The sequence below is a fragment of the Hylobates moloch genome, unplaced genomic scaffold (assembly GCF_009828535.3).
Source record: "Hylobates moloch isolate HMO894 unplaced genomic scaffold, HMol_V3 SCAFFOLD_3, whole genome shotgun sequence".
Taxonomy (NCBI): domain Eukaryota; kingdom Metazoa; phylum Chordata; class Mammalia; order Primates; family Hylobatidae; genus Hylobates; species Hylobates moloch.
Window position 1 is genome coordinate 141,560,109 of NW_026652278.1, and position 25,050 is coordinate 141,585,158.

General features: G+C 34.8%; 1 protein-coding gene across 4 annotated transcripts in view; it reads right to left on the reverse strand.

Moving 5' to 3' along the window:
- The window catches only part of LRBA (LPS responsive beige-like anchor protein), a 793,918-nt gene that overhangs the window by 230,658 nt on the left and 538,210 nt on the right, over positions 1 to 25,050 (reverse strand). For all 4 annotated transcript variants that reach the window (XM_032148169.2, XM_032148179.2, XM_032148174.2 and 1 more), the window contains 2 exons: positions 17,979 to 18,096; positions 15,391 to 15,493 (listed from right to left, as the gene is read on the reverse strand). In XM_032148169.2, the coding sequence (XP_032004060.1) occupies positions 15,391 to 15,493; positions 17,979 to 18,096 (221 nt within the window). The remainder of the gene's footprint in view (positions 1 to 15,390; positions 15,494 to 17,978; positions 18,097 to 25,050) is intronic.

Genomic DNA, 25,050 nt, shown 5'->3' on the forward strand with positions numbered 1-25,050 from the left:
GGTTTGGTCTTTTCACATAGTCCCAAATTTCTTGGAGGCTTTGTTCATTTCTTTTTATTCTTTTTTCTCTAAACTTCCCTTCTCTCTTCATTTCATTCATTTCATCTTCCATCAGCGATACCCTTTCTTCCAGTTGATCGCATCTGCTACTGAGGCTTCTGCAATCTTCGCGTAGTTCTCGAAACTTGGCTTTCAGCTCCATCAGCTCCTTTAAGCCCTTCTCTCCATTGGTTATTCTAGTTATCCATTCTTCTAATATTTTTTCAAAGTTTTTAACTTCTTTGCTATTGTTTTGAATTTCCTCCCGTAGCTCAGAGTAGTTTGATCGTCTGAAGCCTTCTTCTCTCAACTCATCAAAGTCATCCTCCATCCAGCTTTGTTCCGTTGCTGGTGAGGAACTGCGTTCCTTTGGAGGAGGAGAGGTGCTCTGTTTTTTAGAGTTTCCAGTTTTTCTGCTCTGTTTTTTCCCCATCTTTGTGGTTTTATCTACTTTTTGTCTTTGATGATGGCGATGTACAGATGGGTTTTTGGTGTGGATGTCCTTTCTGTTTGTTAGTTTTCCTTCTACCAGACAGGACCCTCAGCTGCAGGTCTGTTGGAGTTTACTAGAGGTCCACTCCAGACCCTGTTTGGCTGGGTGTCAGCAGTGGTGGCTGCAGAACAGCGGATTTTCGTGAGACCACAAATTCAGCTGTCTGATAGTTCCTCTGGAAGTTTTGTCTCAGAGGAGTACCCGGTTGAATGAGGTGTCAGTCTGTCCCTACTGGGGGGGTGCCTCCCAGTTAGGCTGCTCAGGGGTGAGGGACCCACTTTAGGAGGCAGTCTGTCCATTCTCAGATCTCCAGCTGCGTGCTGGGAGAACCACTACTCTCTTCAAAGCTGTCAGTCAGACAGGGACATTTAAGTCTGTGGAGGTTCTTGCTGAGTTTTTGTTTGTCTGTGCCCTGCCCCCAGAGGTGGAGCCTACAGAGGCAGGCAGGCCTCCTTGAGCTGTGGTGGGCTCCACCCAGTTCGAGCTTCCTGGCTGCTTTGTTTACCTAAGCAAGCCTGGGCAATGGCGGGCGCCCCTCCCCCAGCCTCGCTGCTGCCTTGCAGCTTGATCTCAGACTGCTGTGCTAGCAATCAGCGAGACTCCGTGGGCATAGGACCCTCCGAGCCAGGTGCGGGACACAATCTCCTAGTGTGCCGTTTTCCAGGCCCGTTGGAAAAGCGCAGTATTAGGATGAGACTGACCCGATATTCCAGGTATCATCTGTTTCCCCTTTCTTTGACTAGGAAAGGGAACTCCCTGACCCCTTGCGCTTCCCGAGTGAGGCAATGCCTCGCCCTGCTTCGGCTCGCGCACAGTGCGCTTCACCGTCTGTCCTGCACCCACTGTTAGGCACTCCCTAGTGAGATGAAACCGGTACCTCAAGCAGAAATGCAGAAATCACTTGTCTTCTGTGTCGCTGGGGCTGGGAGCTGGAGACCGGAGCTGTTCCTATTCGGCCATCTTGGCTCCACCCCCCAATTTTGTTCTTATATTTCAAAATTGTTTCGGCTATTCTAGGTCCATTGCATTTCAACTTCCCAATTTCTCCAAAAAAGTCTATCAGGAATTTGATAGAGATTATACTGAATTTACAGATCTAGGGAAAACTACCCTATTAATTATAATGAATCTTCTGATCCATGAACATGGAATGTCTCCGTTTATTAAGGTCTATTTTTAATTTCTCTTAAAAATGTTTTATACTTTTCATTGTACAAATCTTACACTTCTGTGATCTGTAAAGAGGGCTACTTTCTTTCTTCATTCCCAGTGCAGATATCTTTAATTTCTCCCTTCCTTCTTCTCTTTCTTCCTTGTTGCACAAGCTAACATCTCCAGTGTAACGCTGAATAGAAGTGGTAAAAATGGGAGGACATTTTTACCCTCCTAAACTTACGGCAAAAGTATTCAGTCTTTAAACATTAAGTATGATGGACGTATTGGGAGTTTTTTGGTAGACGATTTTTGTCAGTTTGTGGAAATTTCTTTAATTGAAAGTTAGTCGAGAGTTTTTAATCGTGAACGTGTTGAATTTTGTCAAATGCTTTTTTCTGAAATGATAGTAAGCTTTTTCTCCTTTATAAATACTGGTGTACGACATAAATTGATTTTCAGATTTAAATTAACTGGCATTCCAGTGATAAAACCCAAATGAACATTTTATAAATCCTTTTTATATACTGCTGAATTTGGTTTCCTAAATTTTGTTTTAAAAAATTGTGTCTGTGTTCAGGAGGGAAATTGGCCTATAGCATTTTTCTTGTTAGTTTTCCTGTAATGTCTTTGTCTGGCAGTGGTATTGGGGTGACTGACCTTATAGAATGAGTTGCAAGTGTTTCCTCCCTCCTATATTCTGCATGAGTATGTGAAAGATTTATATCATTTCTAGTTTAAATATTTTATTGCATTAGCCAGTAAAGACAACTGGGTCTGGGCTTTTCTTTATGGAAAGGTTTTTAAATTAACAATTCATTTTCTTTATGTGTTATAGGTCTATTCAGATTTCCAATTTCTTCTTGAGCCAGTTTTGGCAATTCTGTTTTTCTAAGAATTTGTCCATATCATTTAAGTATCTAATTTGTTGGTATGAAGTTGTTCGTGATATTCCTTTCTACTCCTTTTAATTTCTGTAGGCTCAAGCTGGGCTTGGTGGTTCACACCTGTAATCCCAGCACTTTAGAAGGTTGATGCGGGAGGATCACTTGAGCCCGAGTTCGAGGCCAGCCTGAGCAACATAGGAAGACCCTATCTCCACAAAAAAAAAAAAAAAATCAAAATATTAGCCAGACATGCTGGCATGTGCCTATAGTCTCAGCTACTCAGGAGGCTGAGATGGGAGGGTGGCTTGAGCCCAGGAGTTTGAGGCTGCAGTGAGCTATAATTGTGCCAACTGCACTCCAGCCAGGGCAACAGAGCAAGATCCTGTCTCTACAAAAAAAAAAAGAAACAGGAAAAAAGAAAAAAGATTCTATATGCTCAATAGTCATGTCTCTACTTTCACTTCTAATTTAAGTAATTTGTATCATCTTTCATGGTTAGGTTAAAGTCTGTCAATTTTACTGATCTTTGCAAAGAATCAACTTTTGTTTCATTGATCTTCTTCAGTGTTTTTGCTTTATGTTTCATTGATTTTTGTTATAATCTTCATTATTCATTTTTTTTCTACTTGCTTTGCATTTAGTTTGCTCTCCTCTACTATCTAACAGTAGAAGCATAGGTTATTGATTTGAGGAATCTATTTCAAATATGGGTGTTTAAAGCTGTAAATTTTCACTTAATACTACTTTAGCTGCATCTCATAAATTTTGATATGTTATACCTCTGTTGGATATAAGCATCCAAATTAGTATGCTTCTCAGTCCCTGGGAGGAAGAGTTGCTGGCCACAGAAGTAACCAAAAGCACTAATAGCTACATGGCAGAGACATGGCAGAATGTGTGAGGACAAAAAGAAAGCCCCCAAACCCAGGCACTCTCTAGGTTCTGGGAGGTATATAGAGGAGGAAATGGTGCAGACCACAGAGCATGGAATCAAAAAAAATGAAGACCCCTCCACCACCACCACTCTAGCTACACAGCCTAAGCTCACTCCCTTCTCTGTACTTCTCTAAGCTTCTAACTGCAAAATAACATATCTCCTGGTAGCTGTTATAACCCCTGATATACATGTATTAAACTCCTTGATCGAGACCACGGTGAAACCCCGTCTCTACTAAAAATACAAAAAAATAGCCGGGCGTGGTGGCGGGCACCTGTAGTCCCAGCTACTCGGGGGGCTGAGGCAGGAGAATGGCGTGAACCCAGGAGGCGGAGCTTGCAGTGAGCAGAGATCGCGCCACTGCACTCCAGCCTGGGTGACAGAGCGAGACTCCGTCTCAAAAAATAAAAAAAATTAAAAAAAATAAACTCCTTGGTTAGTGCTCCTAGAGAAAAAAGTAAATGCCTGAAAACAAGTGATAGGGTTGGGCAAAACTTGCAGTGAAACAGAAAAACTAAAATAAAACTATTGTTGGTGGCACCTTTGGGCTGACTCAATATATTTTTGTTATGGCTTAAAACTGGTATCTGTCTGTGTGTATATGCTTGTACTGTAAGTGCTCCTGGGTGTCAGAAAGAATACTCCAGATCAAGAACCACCACAGGTAGAAAACTGATAACAGGACTAATTCTCTTGCTGATTGCCATCAGTGGTGAGTCAGGATTTAGCACAATAGTCTCTACCCTCTCACATCCTACTGGCTGACAAGTCAGAACATTTGGTCTTAATGGCCCTGACTTGTAGTGTTATCACAACTAAACCAAAAGGAGTAGCTCATAAACGCCAACAAAATTCAGGGTCCTGCTTGCCATGTAAAGCTTCTTGATATTATGTGGGAAAATTCACAACATTCAATCCTCTGGAGGTCAAAAGCTGCCGTTGCTAAATGTGATGGACAGTTTTCAGTCTATGTCTTACTGATTTCTCATCAGATATTTTCATGTTTAAAAACTACCATCCCTTGGTGATATGGTTTGGATTTGTGTCCCCACCCAAATATCATGTCAAATTGTGTATTAGTCCACTCTCACACACACTGTTCTATAAAGAACACAGGCAGTTCTTTATAGAACTGCCTAAGACTGGGTAATTTACTAAGAAAAGAAGTTTAACTGACTTATAGTTCCACATGGCTGGAGAGGCCTCAGGAAACTACAATCATGGTGGAAGGCAAAGAAGGAAGCACCTTCTTCACAAGGCAGCAGTGGGGGTGGGAGAACCAAGAAAAAATTAAACCATCAGATCTCGTGAGAACTCACTCACTATCATGAGAACAGCATGGGGGAAACTGCCTCCATGATCCAATCAGGTCCTCTGTTGACATGTAGGGATTATAATTTGAGATGAGATTTGAGTGGGGACACAGAGAAAAATCATATCAAATTGTAGCCCCCAGTGTTGGAGGTGGGGCCTGGTGGGAGGTGATTATATCATGGGGTAAATTTCCCCCTTGCAGTTTTCATGACAGTGAGTGAGTTTTCACAAGATCTGGTTGTTGAAGAGTGTGTGACACCGCCCCCCCCACCCCGCTTCTTCCTCATGCTCCTGCCATTTAAGATATGTCTGCTTCCCCTTCACCTTCTACCATGATTGTAAGTTTCCTGAGGCCTCTCCAGCCATGCTTCCTTATAGCCTGAGGAAACATGAGCCAATTAAACCCCCTTTCTTTATAAATTACCCCGTTTCAGGTATTTCTTTATAGAGGTACGAGAACAGACTAATATACTTGGCATCACATTTTCCTGGATTTCCTGTCTTTTGAGCCACTCCTGTTTTTGCTCTTAGTGTTGTTGTTTTTGGGAGGGCAGGGATGTCCTGTTTCCCTTACCTAACCTTTACATGTTGAGGTTTTCTGGATGTAGCCCTAGTTCCTCTTGGCATTCCACAATCTCTCCCCAGATGAACTCATTCCCTCTCATGGCTTCAAATTTCATCTATATGGTAGTGATTCTCAATTACTAGGCCTTTCTTTTGAGCTCTCAACATACCTCCTTATATCTAGCTTCCTATTCAACATTTCAATCTGGATGTCTCCCAGGGGTTCTAATTTCAAGGACCTAAAATTAAACTCATTTTCTGTCCATCCACCTCCTCCCCACAACCCCAGCCATGGGGATGGAAGGATGTTTATACAAATACTGTTTGTCCATTATTCCTAATCCCAGTAAATGCCACTGAGCAGCTCAAGCTGAGACTTGAGTATTGACTAAACATATTGAATATCTCCCTTTGTCATCACCCCCCAAATCTCTGAGTCTTATAAATTATATTTCTTAAAAATCTCTAAACAAGAATGTCTCTCTTCAGCTACATTATCAACATCACATATCATCCGGATGTCTTCAGTAGGCTCCGGTCTTATATAAATAACACCCTCTTCCTAATATCACTAAGTTCCAGTGATACTTGCTTTCCAACATTTCTTAGAACACTATAAGCTCCCTGCCTTGCTTCAGGGCCTTTGACATACTGTGCCTTTGTTCAAAGAATACCTGGTTGTATTTCTTCAAATCAAAACTTAGAAGTCACGTAGGAAGATATTCCTGGTTATCTTATCCAAAGCAACCCATCTCTACTCCCCTAATCACTACTACAACACTCTAATTATATCCTTCCTGTCACTTATCACAGCTATTTAGTTTACATATTTGTTTTAAAAATGTATGGGTAAAATGGTTTCTATCTTGTACACAGCTGAGTGCTTGACACATTGTAAGTGAAAATCTATTTAAGAAACTGATTAATAAATTAAGACTTATAGGCTGGGCACGGTGGCTCATGCCTATAATCCCAGCACTTTAGGAGGCTGAGGTGGCAGGATCACTTTAGCCCAGGACTTTGAGATCAGCCTGGACAATGGAGCAAGATGGCATCTCTTAAAAAAAAAAAAAAATTAGCCAGCCATGGTATCATGCGCTTATAGTCCCAGCTACTGGGAAGCTGAGGTGAGGGAATTGCTTGAGCCCAGCAGATTGAGCTGCCGTGATTGTACCACTGCACTCCAGCACCCCAGCCTGGGTGACATAGCAAGACCCTGCCTTTAAAAAAAAAAAAAAAAAAAAGGGGGGGGGGGCCGTGCGCGGTGGCTCACGCTTGTAATCCCAGCACTTTGGGAGGCCGAGGCGGGTGGATCACGAGGTCAGGAGATCGAGACCACGGTGAAACCCCATCTCTACTAAAAAATACAAAAAATTAGCCGGGCGTGGTGGCGGGCGCCTGTAGTCCCAGCTACTCGGAGAGGCTGAGGCAGGAGAATGGCGTGAACCCGGGAGGCAGAGCCTGCAGTGAGCCGAGATTGCGCCACTGCACTCCAGCCTGGGCGACAGAGCAAGACTCTGTCTCAAAAAAAAAAAAGGACATCTAGCTTTAACTGTGGGAGAACATTATAAAACATTCCCAAGTATGAAAACATATACTAGGTGTGATAAACAAAACTTTTCTAAAATAAAGAGATAATTTGTAGAAAAAGACTTTTTAACTAATATAAGGAAATCTACTGTGCTCCTCTGGGCTGCTTCTTCCTGAACTCTGAAATCCTCATTAAATTATAAAAATTATCTAATCAAAAGCATTACCGGTATTGTAAGGCAACATGGCTTATAATCCAGAAGGACCACTTTATTTGCCCCATTTACATAAAAGTTGTGACCTGTGGTGGTTTTGAAATATATCCTCAAGAGGTGGAGCTTAATTCCCCTCCCCTGGAGTTTGGGCTGTATTTAGTGACCCACTTGTAAATGAATACAATGTAGCAGAAATGATGGTGTATAACTATCAAGAGTAAGTAATTTTAAAAAATTGGGGCTTCTGCTTCATTCTCTCTCGGATCACTTGCTCTGCAGGAAGCCAGCTCCCATGTCATGTAACACTCCAGTAGCAGATGGAAAAACCGACTCGGTAAGGAACTGAGGCCTACTGCTAAGGAGCACATGACAGATTCCTTTGACAGCCATCCAGCCACAGGCTGGCTGTAGCTACTACTAACATCCTAGCTGATGTTTGTGCATTCTATCGCAATTGCATTTGTAATAGGATACTATCTTAAAATTTAAAAATAAACACTGATCAAAAGTAGCTCAAATCAATACCAAATTAGGTATGCTAAAAGTAAACTGTAGGTTTCCACCACTAATATGTTTCAATCAATAGAAAAATCCCAGTGCTCACTCTTTCCAGTTCTTAAATTAGTTAACTAAATTGTATTGATGATGAATCAATACCTACTACGAAAGGAAATAATTAGTAATTATGCTATTTCAATGTAGTCCCAGCACACAGGAGAAAGATGCATACGCCTACACTCTCCCAATACCCTATACCATGAGAGGTATTTTGCCATTTTAACATTTCTCTCAGAGACTTATTAGGTTACTTTCAACTATATAAATACTAGTTATTAAGTCCATACATTCAAATACAAAACTAATATGTGAATTCTGATTTACCAGAGGCTACACATACAGGTTTTAATTAAATATAGTTACAAAATCCTTAATCTATAGATTTAATGTTTATATTAAATAAAAATTATATGATGTAATAGAGCAAAATCCAATCATTTTTATCAAAATGATTAAAAGTTTCAATCAGATTTATCATGTGTATGTTAAATAATGCTATAGTACATACTAAAATGATTGTAATAAACACTTTTTTAAAAAAGCATCACATGTACAGATGTAATAAGCACTTTTGGCTTAGGTATTTTTAAATATGCTTAGAAAGCTTATCTTTCAATAATTGTGATTGGAATATAATTAATTTTTTATATTTATTTAAACAGTTTTACATAGATGTAATAATTGTACATATGGTGTACACAGCCATGTGATATACATAAGACACAGTGATCAGATCAGGTAATTAGGACATCCATTATCTAAAACATTTATCATTTACTTGTCAAATCCTCCTAGCTATTTGAAACTATGTATTACTGCTAACTCTAGTCATCCTACAGTGTTATATAGAACTTTAGAATTTATTCCTCAGTCCAGCTCTTACTTTGTATCCTTTAACAAATCTCTCCCTATCTCTCCCTCCCCACTACCCTTTTGATCCTCTAGTATCCACTGTTCTACTTTTTACTCATATGGAGGTTAACCTTTTGGTAGCTTCCATATATGAGTGAGAACATGCGTGTTTAACTTTCTGTGCCTGGCTTATTTCACTTAATGTCCTCCAGTTCCATCCATGCTGACACCAATGACAAGATTCCATGTTTTTTTATGGCTGAATAGTATTCCATTGTGTATATATGGCACCTTTTCCTTATCCATTTATCTGTTGCTGAACAACACTGATTCCCTATCTTCACTAGTGTGAACAGTCCTACAATAAACATGGGGGTGCAGATGTCTCTTCAATGGACTGATATCCTTTTATGAGGATAGATGCCCAGTAGTGGGAACTCTGGATCACATGAGAGCACTATTTGTGGTTTCTTGAGAAAGAGATATAATTTAAGATATTATATTAAATGTATAATATTTGTCAAACTTGTGTACAATTTGATGACATCTGAAAAAAAAAAATATATATATATATATGTTTCTGTAACCACCACAACCAAGATACACTCTGAAAGGTCCCTCATAACCCTCTGCAGCTAATTCCCTTGCCCCAACTCTTGGCCCCTGGTAACCAACAATCTGCTTTCTGTCACTGTGTAGTTTTGCTTTTTCAGTAATTTCATATAAATAAAACCATAGCCTATGGCTACGATGTATGGAGCCCGTAATGTTTAATTTCTTTCATTTAGCACAACACTTTTGAAATTCATCCATGTTGTTGGATGTACCAGTAGTCATTTCCTTTTTATTTCTGAGTGGTATTTCATTTATTCCAGTGTATAGAGGTACTGCAATCTGTTTAGCCACTCACAGTTGATGGACATCAGAAATGTTTACAATTTGAGACTGGAATAAAACTGCTATTAATATTTGCTTAAAAGTAAATGTGAATATGTATGTTTTCATTACTCTTGATAAATGCCTAGGAGTGGAATTAGTACGATATACATTAAGTTCCTAACCTATACATCCTCATTAACTTTACATATTCTTTGTTGTTGTTTTTGAAAATCAAGTTTGTTGAAGAATAATTTACATAGAGAAAAATTCATTATTTTTAGGTGTACAATATAATGAGTTTTCTAAACATAGAGGGTTGTGTAAGAACAATTATAACATGGAATATTTCCATGATCCCCAAAAGTTCCTTTTATTCTCCCTTGTATGCAATTCCTCCTCTTTTCCCATAGCTCCAAGCAACCATTGCTCTGTTTTCTGTCCCTAACGTTATGCTTTTTCCAGAATGTCATATAAATGGAATCATACAACATGCAGCCTTTTGTTTTGGCTTTGTACACCCAGTATAATATTTTCAAATTCACCTGTGTTGTTGCATGTATTAGTACTTCATTCCTTTTTATTACTAAGTACTATATAGATTCCACTGTATGGATTTATCACAGTTTTTCCATTTACCAGTTGATAACCATCTTGGTTATTTCCAATTTTTGTGATGAATATGGCTGCTATAAATATTCATGAAGCAGTCACTGCATGAACATATATTTTCATTCCTCTAGGGTAGGAGACCTAGAGTGAGACTCCTAGGATGTATGGGAAAGTGTATGGTTAATTCTATATGAAACTGCCAAATTGTTTAGAAAGAAGTCGTACCACTTTACATGTGAGGTTCCAGTTGCCTTGTATACTGCTCTTGGTATTGTTAGATTTTTAAAAAGTTATTCAAATAGGTATGTGATGGGATCAGACTGTGGTTTTAATTGGGATTTCTCAGATGACTAATGATGTTTGGCATCCTTTCATGTGTTTATTTGGTATCTATATCTATTCTTTGTTGAAGTATCTGTTCAAAACTTACATTTTTTTTTTGTAGCAAGCTTATCTTGTTATATAGTATGTTTCCTACATACCCTGGATGTAAGTCCTTTATCATACATAAGTTGAACAAACACTTTAATCCAGTCTGTGGCGTATATTTTCATTTTCTTAAGAGTTGGCATTTCAAAGCAAATGTTTTTTATTTTAATGAAATCAATTAAAGATTTAAAGAAATATTTACCTAATTCAAGGTCACAAAGATTTTTCTCCTATGTGTTCTTTCAAGAACTTCTACTTTTAGCACTTATGTTTCTCTACACTACACTTTTTTCTGTTACATTTTGAGTTAATTTATATGTAAAGTTAAGGGGTGAGGTTCTTTTTCTTTTTGGATATGGATAACCAATGTTCATCATCATTTGTTAAAAAGATCATGTTCCCCCCTGGACATACCTTGACATCTTTGTCAAAAATCAAATTGATCATATACATTTGAGTCTATTTCTGGACTCTGTTATAGCCCATTGGTTTATATGAGTCTGTCCTTAAATAACAAGCTATCCTAATGAATGTAATTTTATATTAAGTCTTTTTTTTTTTCTCAAAATTGTTTAAACTATCCTGGATATTTACAATTTCACTTAAATTTTAGAATCAACTTGTCAATTTCTCTTTTTTTCCTTTTTTTAAATTAAAAAAATAGAGATGGGTTCTCCCTATGTTGCCCAGGCTGGTCTTGAACTCCTAGGCTCAAGTGATTCTCCCACATGGGCTTTCTAAAGTGCTGAGATTATAGGTGTGAGCCACCATGGCTGCCCATTTTGCCAATTTCTTTAAAAAAGAAAGAAAGAAAAAAAAAGCCTGCTCAGATTTTGGATAGAGCTGCTTTGGACCTCAGATCAATTTTGGAGAAAACTGACATCTTAGTAACATTGAGTCTTCCAATCCATGAGCGTAGTATAGTACAACTCTCCATTTTTAAATTTTAATTCTCCAAAACAGTTTTATAGTTTTCAGTGAGTAGGTCTTATAAATACATTTTCAAATTTATCTATATGTATTTATTTTTGATAGTATTTAAACTCTAGTTTTAATTTCAATTTCTGATTGTTCATTGCTAGCATACAGGGATAAAATTGAGTTTTATATACTGACCCAGTATGCTATGAACAGCTAAACTCATTTATTAGTTCTAACAGTTGTTGTTGTTGTTGTTGTTTTTCCTCATAGATTCCCTGGGACTTTCCATATAAACATTCAAGAAGGTATGCTAAAAAGACTATTTTATTTCTTCCTTTCCAATCAGGATGTCTGCAGTTCCCATTTCTTGAAAAGCCTTTGTATGCATTTGGTGTTCAAGTAATGCTGGTCTCATATAATGTTTTTGGCAATTTAACCTCCTTTTCTATTTTTTGCAAGAGTTTGTGTAGAAATGGTATTATTTCTTCATTAAACATTTGATAGAATTCATCTGAACTACAAGTTTTCTCTGAAGTAAGGTCTTTTACTGCAATTCAATTTCCTTTGTAGAACTATTAAGGTTAACCATTTCTTCATTAGTGATATTTGATAGCTTGCGCCTTTCAAGAAATCCATTTCATCTAAGTTGTCTAATTTAGTAGCATAAATTTGTTCATATTTATTTTTCTTTTAATATCTGTAGTGATGTTCCTTCCCTTATTCTTAATATTTTTAATATGTGGTCTTCTCTTTCTGTCTTTGCTAGATATTTACTATTAATACATTTATTAATCTTCTCAAGAGACAGCTTTTCATTACATTGATTTTTTTCTCTAACATTTATTTTTATTATTTTTTTCTTTCTTCAGCTTACTTTGACTACATATGCTCCTCTTTTTTTCCACATTCTTCAGATTGAAGATAAGATCATTGATTTTAGGCAATGATCCTCTCCTCCTCCCCTCCCCCTTACCCTCTCCCTTCTTAAATAAAATCATTTAATGCTATAATTCTACATTAGGCACTTCTTTATCTTCATGTTAAACATTTCTATAGGTTGTGCTGTTATTTTCAATTAGTACAATATTTCTAATATCCCTTCTAATTTCATCTTTGGCCCACGTTTTATGTAGAAGTGCGTTAATTTCCAAATCTCAAGAGATTTTCCAAAAACCTTTCTGTAACTGATTTCTGGTTTGTAATTAACCAGAGATCCAAGATCTCAATCTTTCTAAACATTTTGAGACTTGTTTTAGGGCTGAATACGGTCAACGTGATAAATGTTCTATGTGTACTTAAAATGAATGTATTTTGTGCAGTTGACTAAAATGTTTTATACATGTTACACAGATCAAGGTGGTTAATAATGTTCCAGTCTTCAGTACACTTACTGATTTTTTGTCTACCTGTTCTCTAAATTACTGACATAGCAGGGAGAGGTTGTCTATATTTCATTCCACTTCTATCCATTTTTGTCTTATGAATTTTGAAGCTCTATTTTTAGATGTATGTAAATTTAAGATCATCACCTTGATGAACTGGCTCTTTTATCATTATGATATGTCACTTTTTCCTCTGATAATATAATACTTTGTCTGTTAATTTGATAATTGTTATGGGTTGAATTATGACTCCTTAAAAGTCATATATTGAAGAGCTAACTCCCAGTACCTCAGAATGTAACAATTTGTAGAGAGAATATTTTCAAGTTAAAATGAAGTCATCAGGGTGGGCCCAAGTCCAATATGGCTGGTGTCTTTGTAAAAGAGGGAAACCTGGACACAGAGACATACATAGAGGGAAAACAATGTGAAGAGACATAGGGAGAAGAGAGGCATCTAAAAACCAAGGAGAGAGGCCTGGAACAGATCCTTCCCTCTTAGCCCTCAGATGGAACCAACACTGATGAAAACTTGATTTTGAACTTCTAGCCTCCAAAACTGTGGGACAACACATTTCTGTTGTTTAAGCCACCCAATTTGTGGTACTTTGTTATGACAGCCCTAGAAAACTAATATAGTAATGATACGACTAGCTGGCTGTTTTTATTAAGGTAGTGTTTGCATGGTATACCTTTTTCTGTCTATTTACCTTTAACGTATAAATGTATTTATATTTAAATGGGGCTTCTTAGTTGCCAGAGGCAGAGAAGTGGGGGAAATGGGGAGATGTGGTCAAAGTGTACAAACTTTTCATTGTAAAATGAATAAGTTCTGGGAATCTAATGTTTAATATGAAGATTATAGTTCATAATATAAAATTGCATATTTAAATTGCTAAGAGAGTAGATCTTAAGTATTCTCACCACAGACACACACACAAAGGTAACTGTAAGGGATGGATATGTTAATTAACTTGAATGCAGTAATCATTTAACAATGTATATGTGTATCAAATCATCATGAGGTAGACCTTAAATATATGTAATTTATATTTGTGAATTACAACTCAATAAAGCTGGAAAAAAATACCTATTGAAAAAGAAAAAAAAGGGTGGGTTTCCTCTAGGTAGCACATAAATGAGTATTGCTTTTTTATGCAATTTGGTTTTTTCCTCCTTTAAATTATATAGTTTAGGCAAATAGTACTTCAAGGTAGCGTAATATTTTTTATTATATTATTTTATAAATAAGACATTGGTCATAAAACTTAAAATAAAAAATACATAATTTTACCACAGCATTTTTTATAATAATGAAAACATGGAAATAAAGCAAATCTTCAGCAATGAGGGAATTACTCAATTCTGATATATTCATATTTCAGACTGTTAGCAACCAATAAAAATTATGGTGTTTTTTTTGGTCTTGTATACATCATGAAATAGCTAATTTGCACTAATTAATATATCCATTACCTCATATATTCATCATTTTTTGTAATCTACTCTCCACAATTTTTAAGAAAACAATATGCTGTTACTAACTATAGTCACTATGCTGTAAGATAGATCTCTTCAACTATTCCTCCTAACTAAAATTTTGTATCCTTTGACCAACATCTCCCCAGTCACCCAACCCCAACCTCTACCCTTGGTAACCACGATTCTACTCTCTACTTCTATGAGTCTAACTTTTTTAGATTTCACATATTTAGATCATACAGTATTTGTCTTTCTGTGTCTTGCTTATTTCACTTAACAGAATGTCCTCCAGTTCATCCATGTTATTGTAGATAACAAGATTTCCTTCTTTTTGAAGACTGAGTAGCATTCCATTGCATATGTATATATATATATATAACCAAAATTTCTTTATTCATCAGCTGATGTACACTTTGGTTGATTTCTGTATCTTGGCTATTGGGAGTAATGCTGCAATGAAAACAGGAGTGCAGATATCTCTTTGACATACTGTTTTCATTTCAGTTAGATACATACCCAGTAGTGGCATTGCAGGATCATGTAGTATTTCTGTTTATACGTGTGTGTACCATTATGATATATATCATGTATGTGTGTGTATATTTATACACACATACACTATTATGATATACATTATATATATGTATCTTTGAAAAGAATAGCAATTATATCGATATATGTATCTTTGAAAAGAATATGTATCTTTGAAAAGAACAGCAACAATATTGATACAATAAATACCTTTTCTAAAAGGTTAGTATTTAAACTTTCCATAAAAGAGATAAAAAGTAAATCTTACAATATACACTTTTCTTGGGATAAGGTTAGGCAATCTTTTATTTAATGATTATTTGCTAAGTATATAGTCTGCTAGACACCATACTCTATGCTAGGGAAAACAGTATATTATAATGAAGTTTAGTCAAAAGAAAACTTAGTAACTTAAAACAGTACATTATAATGCAGTTTAGTCAAAAGAAAATACTAATAATCATTATTTACTATGAAACATAAAACAGAAAGTTATAAATTTCAAAATAAGTGAGAACATTAATACAGATTAATGTTAATAAGAATATTAATAGTGGTTAATTATTACGACTATTAAGACATATTACTTTCCCTAAGTTTCTCATATAAAACAGTACCTGGTTTGAGGCAATCCAAAACTTGTTCCAACGCCAACACGAGGTAGATAGTTAACCACTTTCTTTACTGTCGCAGGGTCTGGGAAGTTGAACATTACAGCAACTACAACAAATAATTTTTAAAAATTAGAACACAGTATAACTTCCTTTCTGGAAAACTGACTCCTTGGTCCAATAAAATATTTGCTTTTCATTCAGGTATCTATTAAATATAATTCTTACTATATTCCTTTTATATAGTATATATCAAGTTTTAGTATTAATATGCCAGTGGTAATATTTATTTCACTTATAAACTCCTTTACCATAGACAGTGCTTTCCTAAATACTATTGGGAGTTATAACAGTTGATGTTGCATTGATGTGACATGAAGCTGAGATTATGAGACATGATAATAATAATGATAATGATAACTGAGATAATGTGACATGAAGTTGCAACTTTAAATTTACAAAAATGAATTTTGGCAAGTCAAAGGTATTTCTAGGAATTTCCAGAAACAAATATTAAAAATTTAAGTTTATATAGTTAACTAACACTAAAACAACCACCAATATAGCTATGAAATAATCACATTTATTTCCAATCATTAAGTTTTAAAACAGTCTTTTTACAATGTCTACATGTTTATCTTTCATATGTTCAAATGAGCAAATGTTCATATAATCAAAAACAATGTGTGACCTGAAGGAAAATTTTTCCTCTGTGGTTAAAAATCAAATTTAAATGTTTTCTCATCCTATTTCAGTAATTTCACATACACGAGAATACCAAGAAGTACATGTCAATATGTAAACATATTTAGCATACAAATGTTAATTTATGAGAGTAATCTACAAATTTTTACCCATTTAAAGAACATGAAAGTAAAATCATACAATCATGAGAGAGTTTAGAAGATATTCATTTGGTCAGTCACGGAATTTTAACTTCAATATCAGAATCATATGTAAGCTACAAGCGCTCATCTAGAAGATGGTCCTTCTTCTCTACCAACCCTTAAAAAAATATTTAAAGCCAAAAAAAAAATTTGCCGATGTTCCTATAGTTTTTAAACACTGGCATTGCCAACATGTTTCAGGTATTCAGGTAAATAAGTAATTGATCATTCACTAAGCACCTATAACATATTTAGTAATGTCATAATATACACACACACATATAAGAATATATACATTATATATAATGTTTATATATTATATATATAAATACATTATATATAATGTATTATATATTGTTATATATATATAATACATTATATATAATGTTTTTATTTACATATATATAATACATTATATATAATGTTTATATATAAAATATATAATATAATATATAATATTAATACATATATATAAGAATATATATAACATATAATATATTATATATAAGAATATATATTTAATTATATATAATATATAATAATTATACATAGGAATATATTATATATATATTCTGTGTGTGTGTATGTATCCTTTAAATAAGCCTCCGTTACATATCCACTATTACACTGAATTCAGGGGGAAAAAATAAACAGAAGAAAAAAATCATTACAGGTTATGGCAGATGGTCAAGGCCATGAGGCAAAGGCAACAGAAAAACACACATATAAAAACAAGCATGCATAAGAAACTTCAAAGAAAGAAAATGAATGAGGATGAGCAAGTAATAAATATTCTAAGATTGAAGCCCCTTTGGGACAGCAAGGATGCGGACTGAAATAAAATGTGAAACATTCTCTTGATTATTTGCCTAGAAGAATAATGTTTACATTAGAAGAAGAGGTATGTGCCAGGAGGAGATCAAATAGGAAGGGAAAAATCTTTTCCTAAAGAAATTTGTATTCCCTAAAGACAGATAATTTCATAAAGGAAAAACAAGATGTGTGTGTGGAATATAGGCAGTTATGTGTACCTTTAAAAATAAGAAACCATCAACCCATGTATATATAATACAAGGAATATGTAAAATAAATCAGTAGGTTTTCCATATATTCCATTGTACGCCTCCACCCATACCAAATGATGCTTTTCCTTCAAGTTAAACTTGTCTCCCCTTCTTGTCTTAATGGATTTCACCAAGTTCCATTGTAAAACTGCAAATTAAATTTTAGTTCAACTTTCAAGAATGATGAAATACAGAGCAAACAGGACAGTTCAGTATCATTTTCTCATGGTTCCTTTATAAAAGCAATATATCACACAAAAGATTACATAGATGTATGAATCGTTATTGTCCTCTCCTCTCCCCAAATGCAGCCACCTTCCAGAAGGAATGTAAGTATCAAAGCAATGCTCAGGACATCAAAACTCCTCTTCAAGCTGATTAAATGGTTATGTATTCCTTATGTTTATAAAGCCTTATATCAATTTGTGATATGGCAAAAAAAAAAAAGAATTACAAATGATTATATTAATAATCAAGGTGGGAAAAAACCATGAAGAAGCATTTGGTACAAAAAAAGAGGTCACCAGAACAGAAGGTGGGCCACAAATAACTGTCTAAATTGAAGCAATATGGTATGTTCAAAAATGAAATCTTAAAGAGATGGAAGTTAGCTCTGTAACAACGTATTTCTGTAACATATTACCTCTGTTTGCCATAAAGATCTCCAGGGCCGTATTTTGCAAAAGATAACGACGAGAAAAGATTGATCGTATCTCTGTGAACAGCCATTTTCCATGCAGCCCTTCTGTATAAGCCAAGATCTAATAAGGAAAAAAATAATCCCAGGTAAGTAACAATACTTGTTTTTTGTTGTTGTTTCTTTCCCCAATTAAAGTGGAAAAGACTCTATTAAGAAAAATAATTTTTAAAAAAAGGATTTAATAGTTACAGATATAATTTGGAGATGAAGAAAATAAATTGTAATTTATAGAAAAGAAGCTTAAATTAAAAAGCAAAGTAAAATTATAAAACATTTAAGTATATATTTGGGCTTTTAAAAACAATGATATAATCTACTGCTTCTGAGGAAATACATATTGCATCATTTACTGATTGATTTTTAAACCACATTATGAAAAGTAAAACCAGATAAAATCTTAGGAACAAAAAGACCTCAAAAGAATGCCATATATGCTTATAAATCACATACACAATTCAGTTTCACATGATTATAATTTGCCCAATAATGCTTTTACATACATTATAATACAAATATATTAAGTTCATAACTTTAAAAAATGATACTTTTAAGGTCACTGCTAAGGCAACAGTCACTCATTCAAAAAGCACAAAGACTGACTATATAAGAGGTTAAGTATCATTTTGTCAGCTAAAGCTAAACACAAACCTGCAAATGAACTTAGCATAATCTCCCTATGGGGTAGGTGGTTGTCAGAGTAACTTGTTACAATTCTTGTCATCCCAAGTGACAGACAGAGTTGCTTAAAATGCTTTGTCAATTCAAAGTAATCCTGTCTTTAGTCCTAAGCCACTTTGTTGCTTTGATTCAAGTTTTGTTTTTCAAAAAGTTCATTTCAAAAGCTTAATTGTGAAAGCGTTAAGGGAAAACCAGACTCAGCATTTCTCTACACCTGTACTATACATAATACATAAGAAAATGAGATGCATTTGCTATCAAAACCCGATATTCTATGAAAGCAAATTAAGTTTAAAAAATTAAGATATGTATCTCAAAAGTAACCACTATTAAAAATTACAAATGAAACATATGATTATGATACTACATTGTAGGAATAAAGATGGGATGAGCAAAGAGGAAAAATAACGAGTAGTAAAAATTTATCCTTCTCAAACTGTTTTGTCTTTACTCATTTTTATTTTCAAAATCCTAATGGCAAATAAATCTACATTCTCCAATGCAGAATGTAGTTTTTTGAAAAAAAAAAAAAAAAAGAGTAACAAACCTTATTTAAGTCAGTAAGTATGTATTTCAGTCTTTCTACAAAAATAATTCTATTTCTGACACCACAGAATCTAGAAATAGAATGGGTATAACTCTAAGGGGGAGTGTTTCTTGAAAATACAAAACAAAAAGTTCAAAGGACAAGATAATCATGCGTGCAGTTTTGAAATGGATGAGAGAGAAATCCTACTAATTCAGTAATATAATCAACGCCTATGTAAAATAAAGGTAAATGAACAGGAAAATAGAGGACAAAAATATGAACATTACTCTCAGAGACTGCATGTATCCCTTTCTCTCACTTTGACCAGAGATACCATCAGTTGGTCTATGGCCCCAAGGTCTTCAGAGGCATCTATTTGTTCTCTCTTTATTCTTACCTCTGAAGTCTACTATGACCAGAGGACCCTTCGCCTCAAAATTTTAAAATAGAAATCAGATCACATCATTCCTATATTTAATAGTATCCAGTGACTTCCCATGACATATATAATAAACTCTTAAGCTCTTTATAACTGCATAAAGCCTCATATGTGGGACTGTCAGATGAGCTCAACTCATTCTTCCTCAGGGCCTTGTTTTGTCCTTGTTTTCCACTCTGCCTGGAATGTTCTCCCAAATCTCCACATGGTTCACTCATTCTCACATTTAGACTTCTCCTCTTATGTCACCTCTGCAGGGAAGCCACAGGATCTAAACCCCAGTTACTCTATTAACAACTCATCCCACCCCAAACTTATCAGATTTTCTTCATAATACTTATCACTACCTGAAATTTTAAAAATTAATTTAATTTTCAAGACAGGGTCTTACTCTGTCACCCAGGTGGGAGTGAAGTGATGTGATCATGGCTCACTGCAGCCTCAACTCCCTAGGCTCACGTGATCCTCCCATCTCGGCCTCTTGAGTAGCTGGGACTACAAGCACGTGCCACCACATCTAGCTAACTTTTAACATTTTTTTTTGTAGAGATGAGGTTTCACTATGTTCCCCAGGGTGGTCTTGAACTCCTGGGCTCAAGCGATCCTCCTGCCTCAGCCTCCCAAAGTGCTGGGATTATAGGCATGGGCCACTACACCTGGCCACTAACTGAAACTATAATATTTGCTTGCTAGTCTATTGCCTCTTCAGCACTAGAATACTAGAATTTAAGTTCTGTTGGAGCAAAGGCTTTGAATATACCCTACTTCCAATGCCTAGAAAAATATCTGGCACAAAGCAGCAATTTTCAGAATGACTAAATGAATCAATGTATGGCAACCTTCAGTCCATATTTGACCTGCACGATATTTTAACAAAATTTCACATGGTTGAAAATAGTTGAGAAAACAGGTATTCGCAAAAATATTCGGATTTCTATCTTCTCAAGAAAAACTAGGGTATCTAGCAAACCTGGATCTATATGCCACATGGTAACAATTGGCATGCACTCTCCATTTTGGTACCATTTTCACTTCACTTATTATTATTCACTAATGTGATGTGAGCATTCACTCATTTACTATTATCCACCTAGTTTCCATTGGTACTTGAGTTTGCTACCCTGGATTTACCAAATATTAGAGAATCCAATATATGTTCTGCAACATTTACAGTCCAATGTATCCATAAGAAAAACAAGAGCCAGGGCCAGTGGCTTACACTGGTAATTGCTGAGCTTTGGAGGCCAAGATGGGAGGACTGCTTGAGGCCAGGCAACATAGCAAGCCCTCATCTCTACAAAAAATTAAGTAATTAGTTGGGCGTGGTAGCATGCACCTATAGCCCTAGCTACTAATGAAGCTGAGATGGTAACATCACTCAAGCCCAGGAATTCGACAGCACAGTAAGCTATGATTGCGCCACTGCACTCCAGCCTGGGCAACAATACGAGATCCTGTCTCTAAAAAAAGAAAAAAAACAAAAATGAGGCCTAGACATGTTAAATATTTGATACAAAATTCCTTGGCAAGTTAGTGGCAGAAACTGGCCTATTCCCAGGTTTTCTAATCCAAAAATACAGAGCTTCCATTGTATATACCACATTGCCACATTTTTAAGAAAGGGTTAAATATCTGTTAAACTAGAACCCAACTAACTGCTTAAAATTTTCCTGCACTTGGGTTAAAGAGGAAAGAGGAAAATCAAAGGAAAACAAAGAAAAAATCTTTTAAGCTCTTTGATATGTTAGGAATATCACACACTGGTCTGAAAATTCTACCTTTTGCATCTATAGAGCTATATAGTAAGACCTTTGCTCATAACAGTGAATCCACTCATTGCAAAGTCATGATCATACAACTAAAGATTTAATCATATTCTAGACTACTCCATTTATTAGGAGAAATGAGTATACTACAGCATTGTTAGATGATTTTTCATGTACTGAAATAGTTTTCTGATTAAACAAAATATACCATTTATATTCCATTCCGTTAAACAGTATGGTTATTCAAAGATCTACTTGAAACACTGCAAGTGTCATAGTCCTTTAAAATCTGTTTTATTCCAATGTCAAAAATACTCAGTAGTAGGCGGGGCATGGTGGCTCACGCCTGTAATCCCAACACTTTGGAAGGCCAAGGTGGGCGGATCACGAGGTCAGGAGATGGGGACCATCCTGGCTAACAAGGTAAAACCCCGTCTCAATAAAAAAAATAAAACAAATAAAATTAGCCAGGCGTGGTTGCGGGCATCTGTAGTCCCAGCTACTTGGGAGTCTGAGGCAGGTGAATGGCATGAACCTGGAAGGCGGAGCTTGCAGTGAGCCTAGATCATGCCACTGCACTCCAGCCTGGGTGACAGAGCGAGACTCCATCTCAAAAAAAAAAAAAAAAAAAAAAAACCTCAATAGTAAAGGAAATGACATAAGCTCCATGTACCTACTACTCAGTAACCTTATAACATCATAACACTTTGCCATATTATTCTATACATCTGTAAGAAAGTGATAAATGCATTACAGACAGTGTTAAAATTCACATGCATAACGCTTCCTGATCCCATTTTCCTCCACTGTCACAGCCAATCACTATCCTTGTTTTTAGGATTATCATCTATATGTAAGTTTTTATACTATTAGTACACATATATCCATAAATAACATACTACATCACTTTGTATGTTTTCAAACCTGATATAAATGGTATCATACTGAATGTATAATGATATGCTTTTCAAGTTAAATATGACAAAGTCTAGTGAAGTTTTAAAACTTAGAGAAGAAAAAACAGCATGAGAGAGAGAAAACTATTTAAAATTGTCAAAGGTGTCAAAAATTAAAATCTTACAAAAAAGCTAGCCTAATCTTTTAAAAAAATTAAATAAAATTCCACAATTAGGGTCAAAAAATTTGAGATTTAAAACAGAAACTAGCAATCTCTTAACTAAGGAATTACTAGCTGAAATTTATATAATAATATTTCTTTAAGTGTTCATTAGGAAAAGGTGTCAGTACTGAAAAGCAGCTGAGGCCTAGCTAAGCAAGGGGTTCATTTCTTATTGGAATAGTATAGGCCTGGTCTGAGGCTTCACTTCAAAGTCTCTAGAGTTCAATTAAAACTGGATTAGGTAGAAACAGACCCTTCTTTGGGACTTTCTGTTCACTGAAACTCTACATACACTGACAGCACCTTAGACAGAGGTCTAGCCCTCCAATGAATCAGTTGCCATAGAAACCATATCATTACCATTGCTCTGCAGTTATGACCTCAACTCCTGAATTGCTTGAAACCTTTACTCTCTTTGAATGTTTACCACCTTGTTTTATTATTGTTAGTATTATTATTAGTAAATTAAACTTTCAACTGTTTTAAATAATTTGTTTCAACGCTGGTTTATTAAATGTTGAGATAGTGTGTTAGAGAGGAGAGAAAGGATTTAGTACTGAATATATAGATTATATACATACATAAATGTTCTATTTATTTACTGTAAAACATCAAACCTATCTTCTTTAAAAGTTTTATTTGAAAACTGTGCCTTATGAAAAGGATATATTATTTTTCCCAAATAATGCATCTATTTCTTCCTTCTGTCCTACAAATAGTATACTATTAACACATAAGAAAATTGCTTCACTTTGTTGCACTTATTCTTAGTAAAAGTAAGGCATTTTTTACTTTCCCTTTACCAGTCCATTTGTAAAAGCTTATAAGTTTATCTAAATAAAACTCTCTTTTGTTTTCTTATCCTCATGAAAGAACAAAAATAGAAACCAACATTCACTGCCCAACTATATACTCTGGTTTACTGAATACTAGGGATTTTTTAAAAGTAGATTTAAAATAGTTAAAGCCAATCCTTTAAGTGAATAGAAACGAAGGTTTTATTTTAAAAAAAAACTATCCTTGATACATTTTAAATGTTTTTAAATTCCTCCTGAAGGGTAAATATTAAAAAGTGATAAAATGTTTTACCTCAAAAACAAGAAATATTTACATGAGAGCCTGCACATGTAACATCAATGAAAGATATTTTTAAAAATTACTATTCCTAAGGTTTAAAACTAGCATAGCATATCCCTATGCCAAATATTTCCCAATTTCTATAGTAATTTTATTTTTTCAGACAATTCCAGATTTCTGAAGATTTTGGTGTTAATAAAATCAGGCAATATATATCAATAATGATATTTAAAAATTCACAACAGAACCATCTCCAAACCCTATGGATATATTTAACATCAGGAAAAATGTTTTTAGCCAAATATACAAAATGTAAACTAATCATACCATCCATTAAGCAATAACACAATGGCTATGAAAGTCTAGAAAATATTCACTATGTCCCATTTTAATGGAACATAATTATGTAGTCACAGGTTTACACTTCAATACGGAAAAACTAATTATTTGAACCACCTTTAAAATAAAGACATTGAAAAATACTTTCATATCAATTCGCCAATAAATATATGTGCAAATATGTTTCATGTTACAATAATTGTAATTTGAACAAATAGCTTAAAGAATTTTAATCAACTATTTTAAAGTTGCATCACTATTATTAACAGTTTTTACATTTTGTTATAGTTTTCTCTGAAGGTAGCTATCAAAGCATAGCACGTAATTTACTCTAATAATATTGAATCCTAGTTGGTTCAAGGATTTACTTCATCACCAACCACATGACTTTTAGTTTTAAAATTCAAAGATATATTCTTTAAGAAAAATTTAGAGGTCTTTTTTGAATTTAATAATGACAATGATACACAGTTGACTCTGGTGGAAAATTTAAGTTGATAATTTTCTTACTAAATGTATATCATGAACACTTAGAATGTCCCCAAACATCAAAAAACAACAAAAATGAAAGTCATACATAAAAAATAAAATTACCTCTTAAATTAATCATGTGTTGTTATTTAATTTTTCTCATCTATACAGTATATTTCCCTTCTGGTTTCAAGTACTATGATGTAGTATAGTATTCATAGCGTTTTCATGGGTGACAAATTCAATTAAACATATTCATTACTCTAATGTTCTACTTGGCAGTTTTAGTCAGTATGAAAAATTAAAAATATATAAATAAAATGCTATGTGACCTTTGTATTGATTGGACTAAAACGGCTTTAGCCTGGGTGTGGACGATGGGGCAGTTGGGAGGGGCAAGAGGGGAGTCTACAAACACACACACTCTTATGTTTTCTCTTCCAATTACTGAGGAAGATGATAAAACCACAGCAAATGATGTATCAGCTCATTTTATCTTATCGCTTTGGGGCTAGGTGACAATGAAGTTCATATTTCACTAGCTCCCATTGAAGATTGTGAAAATTACTTGCCCTTATGACCTGAAATTTCACTAG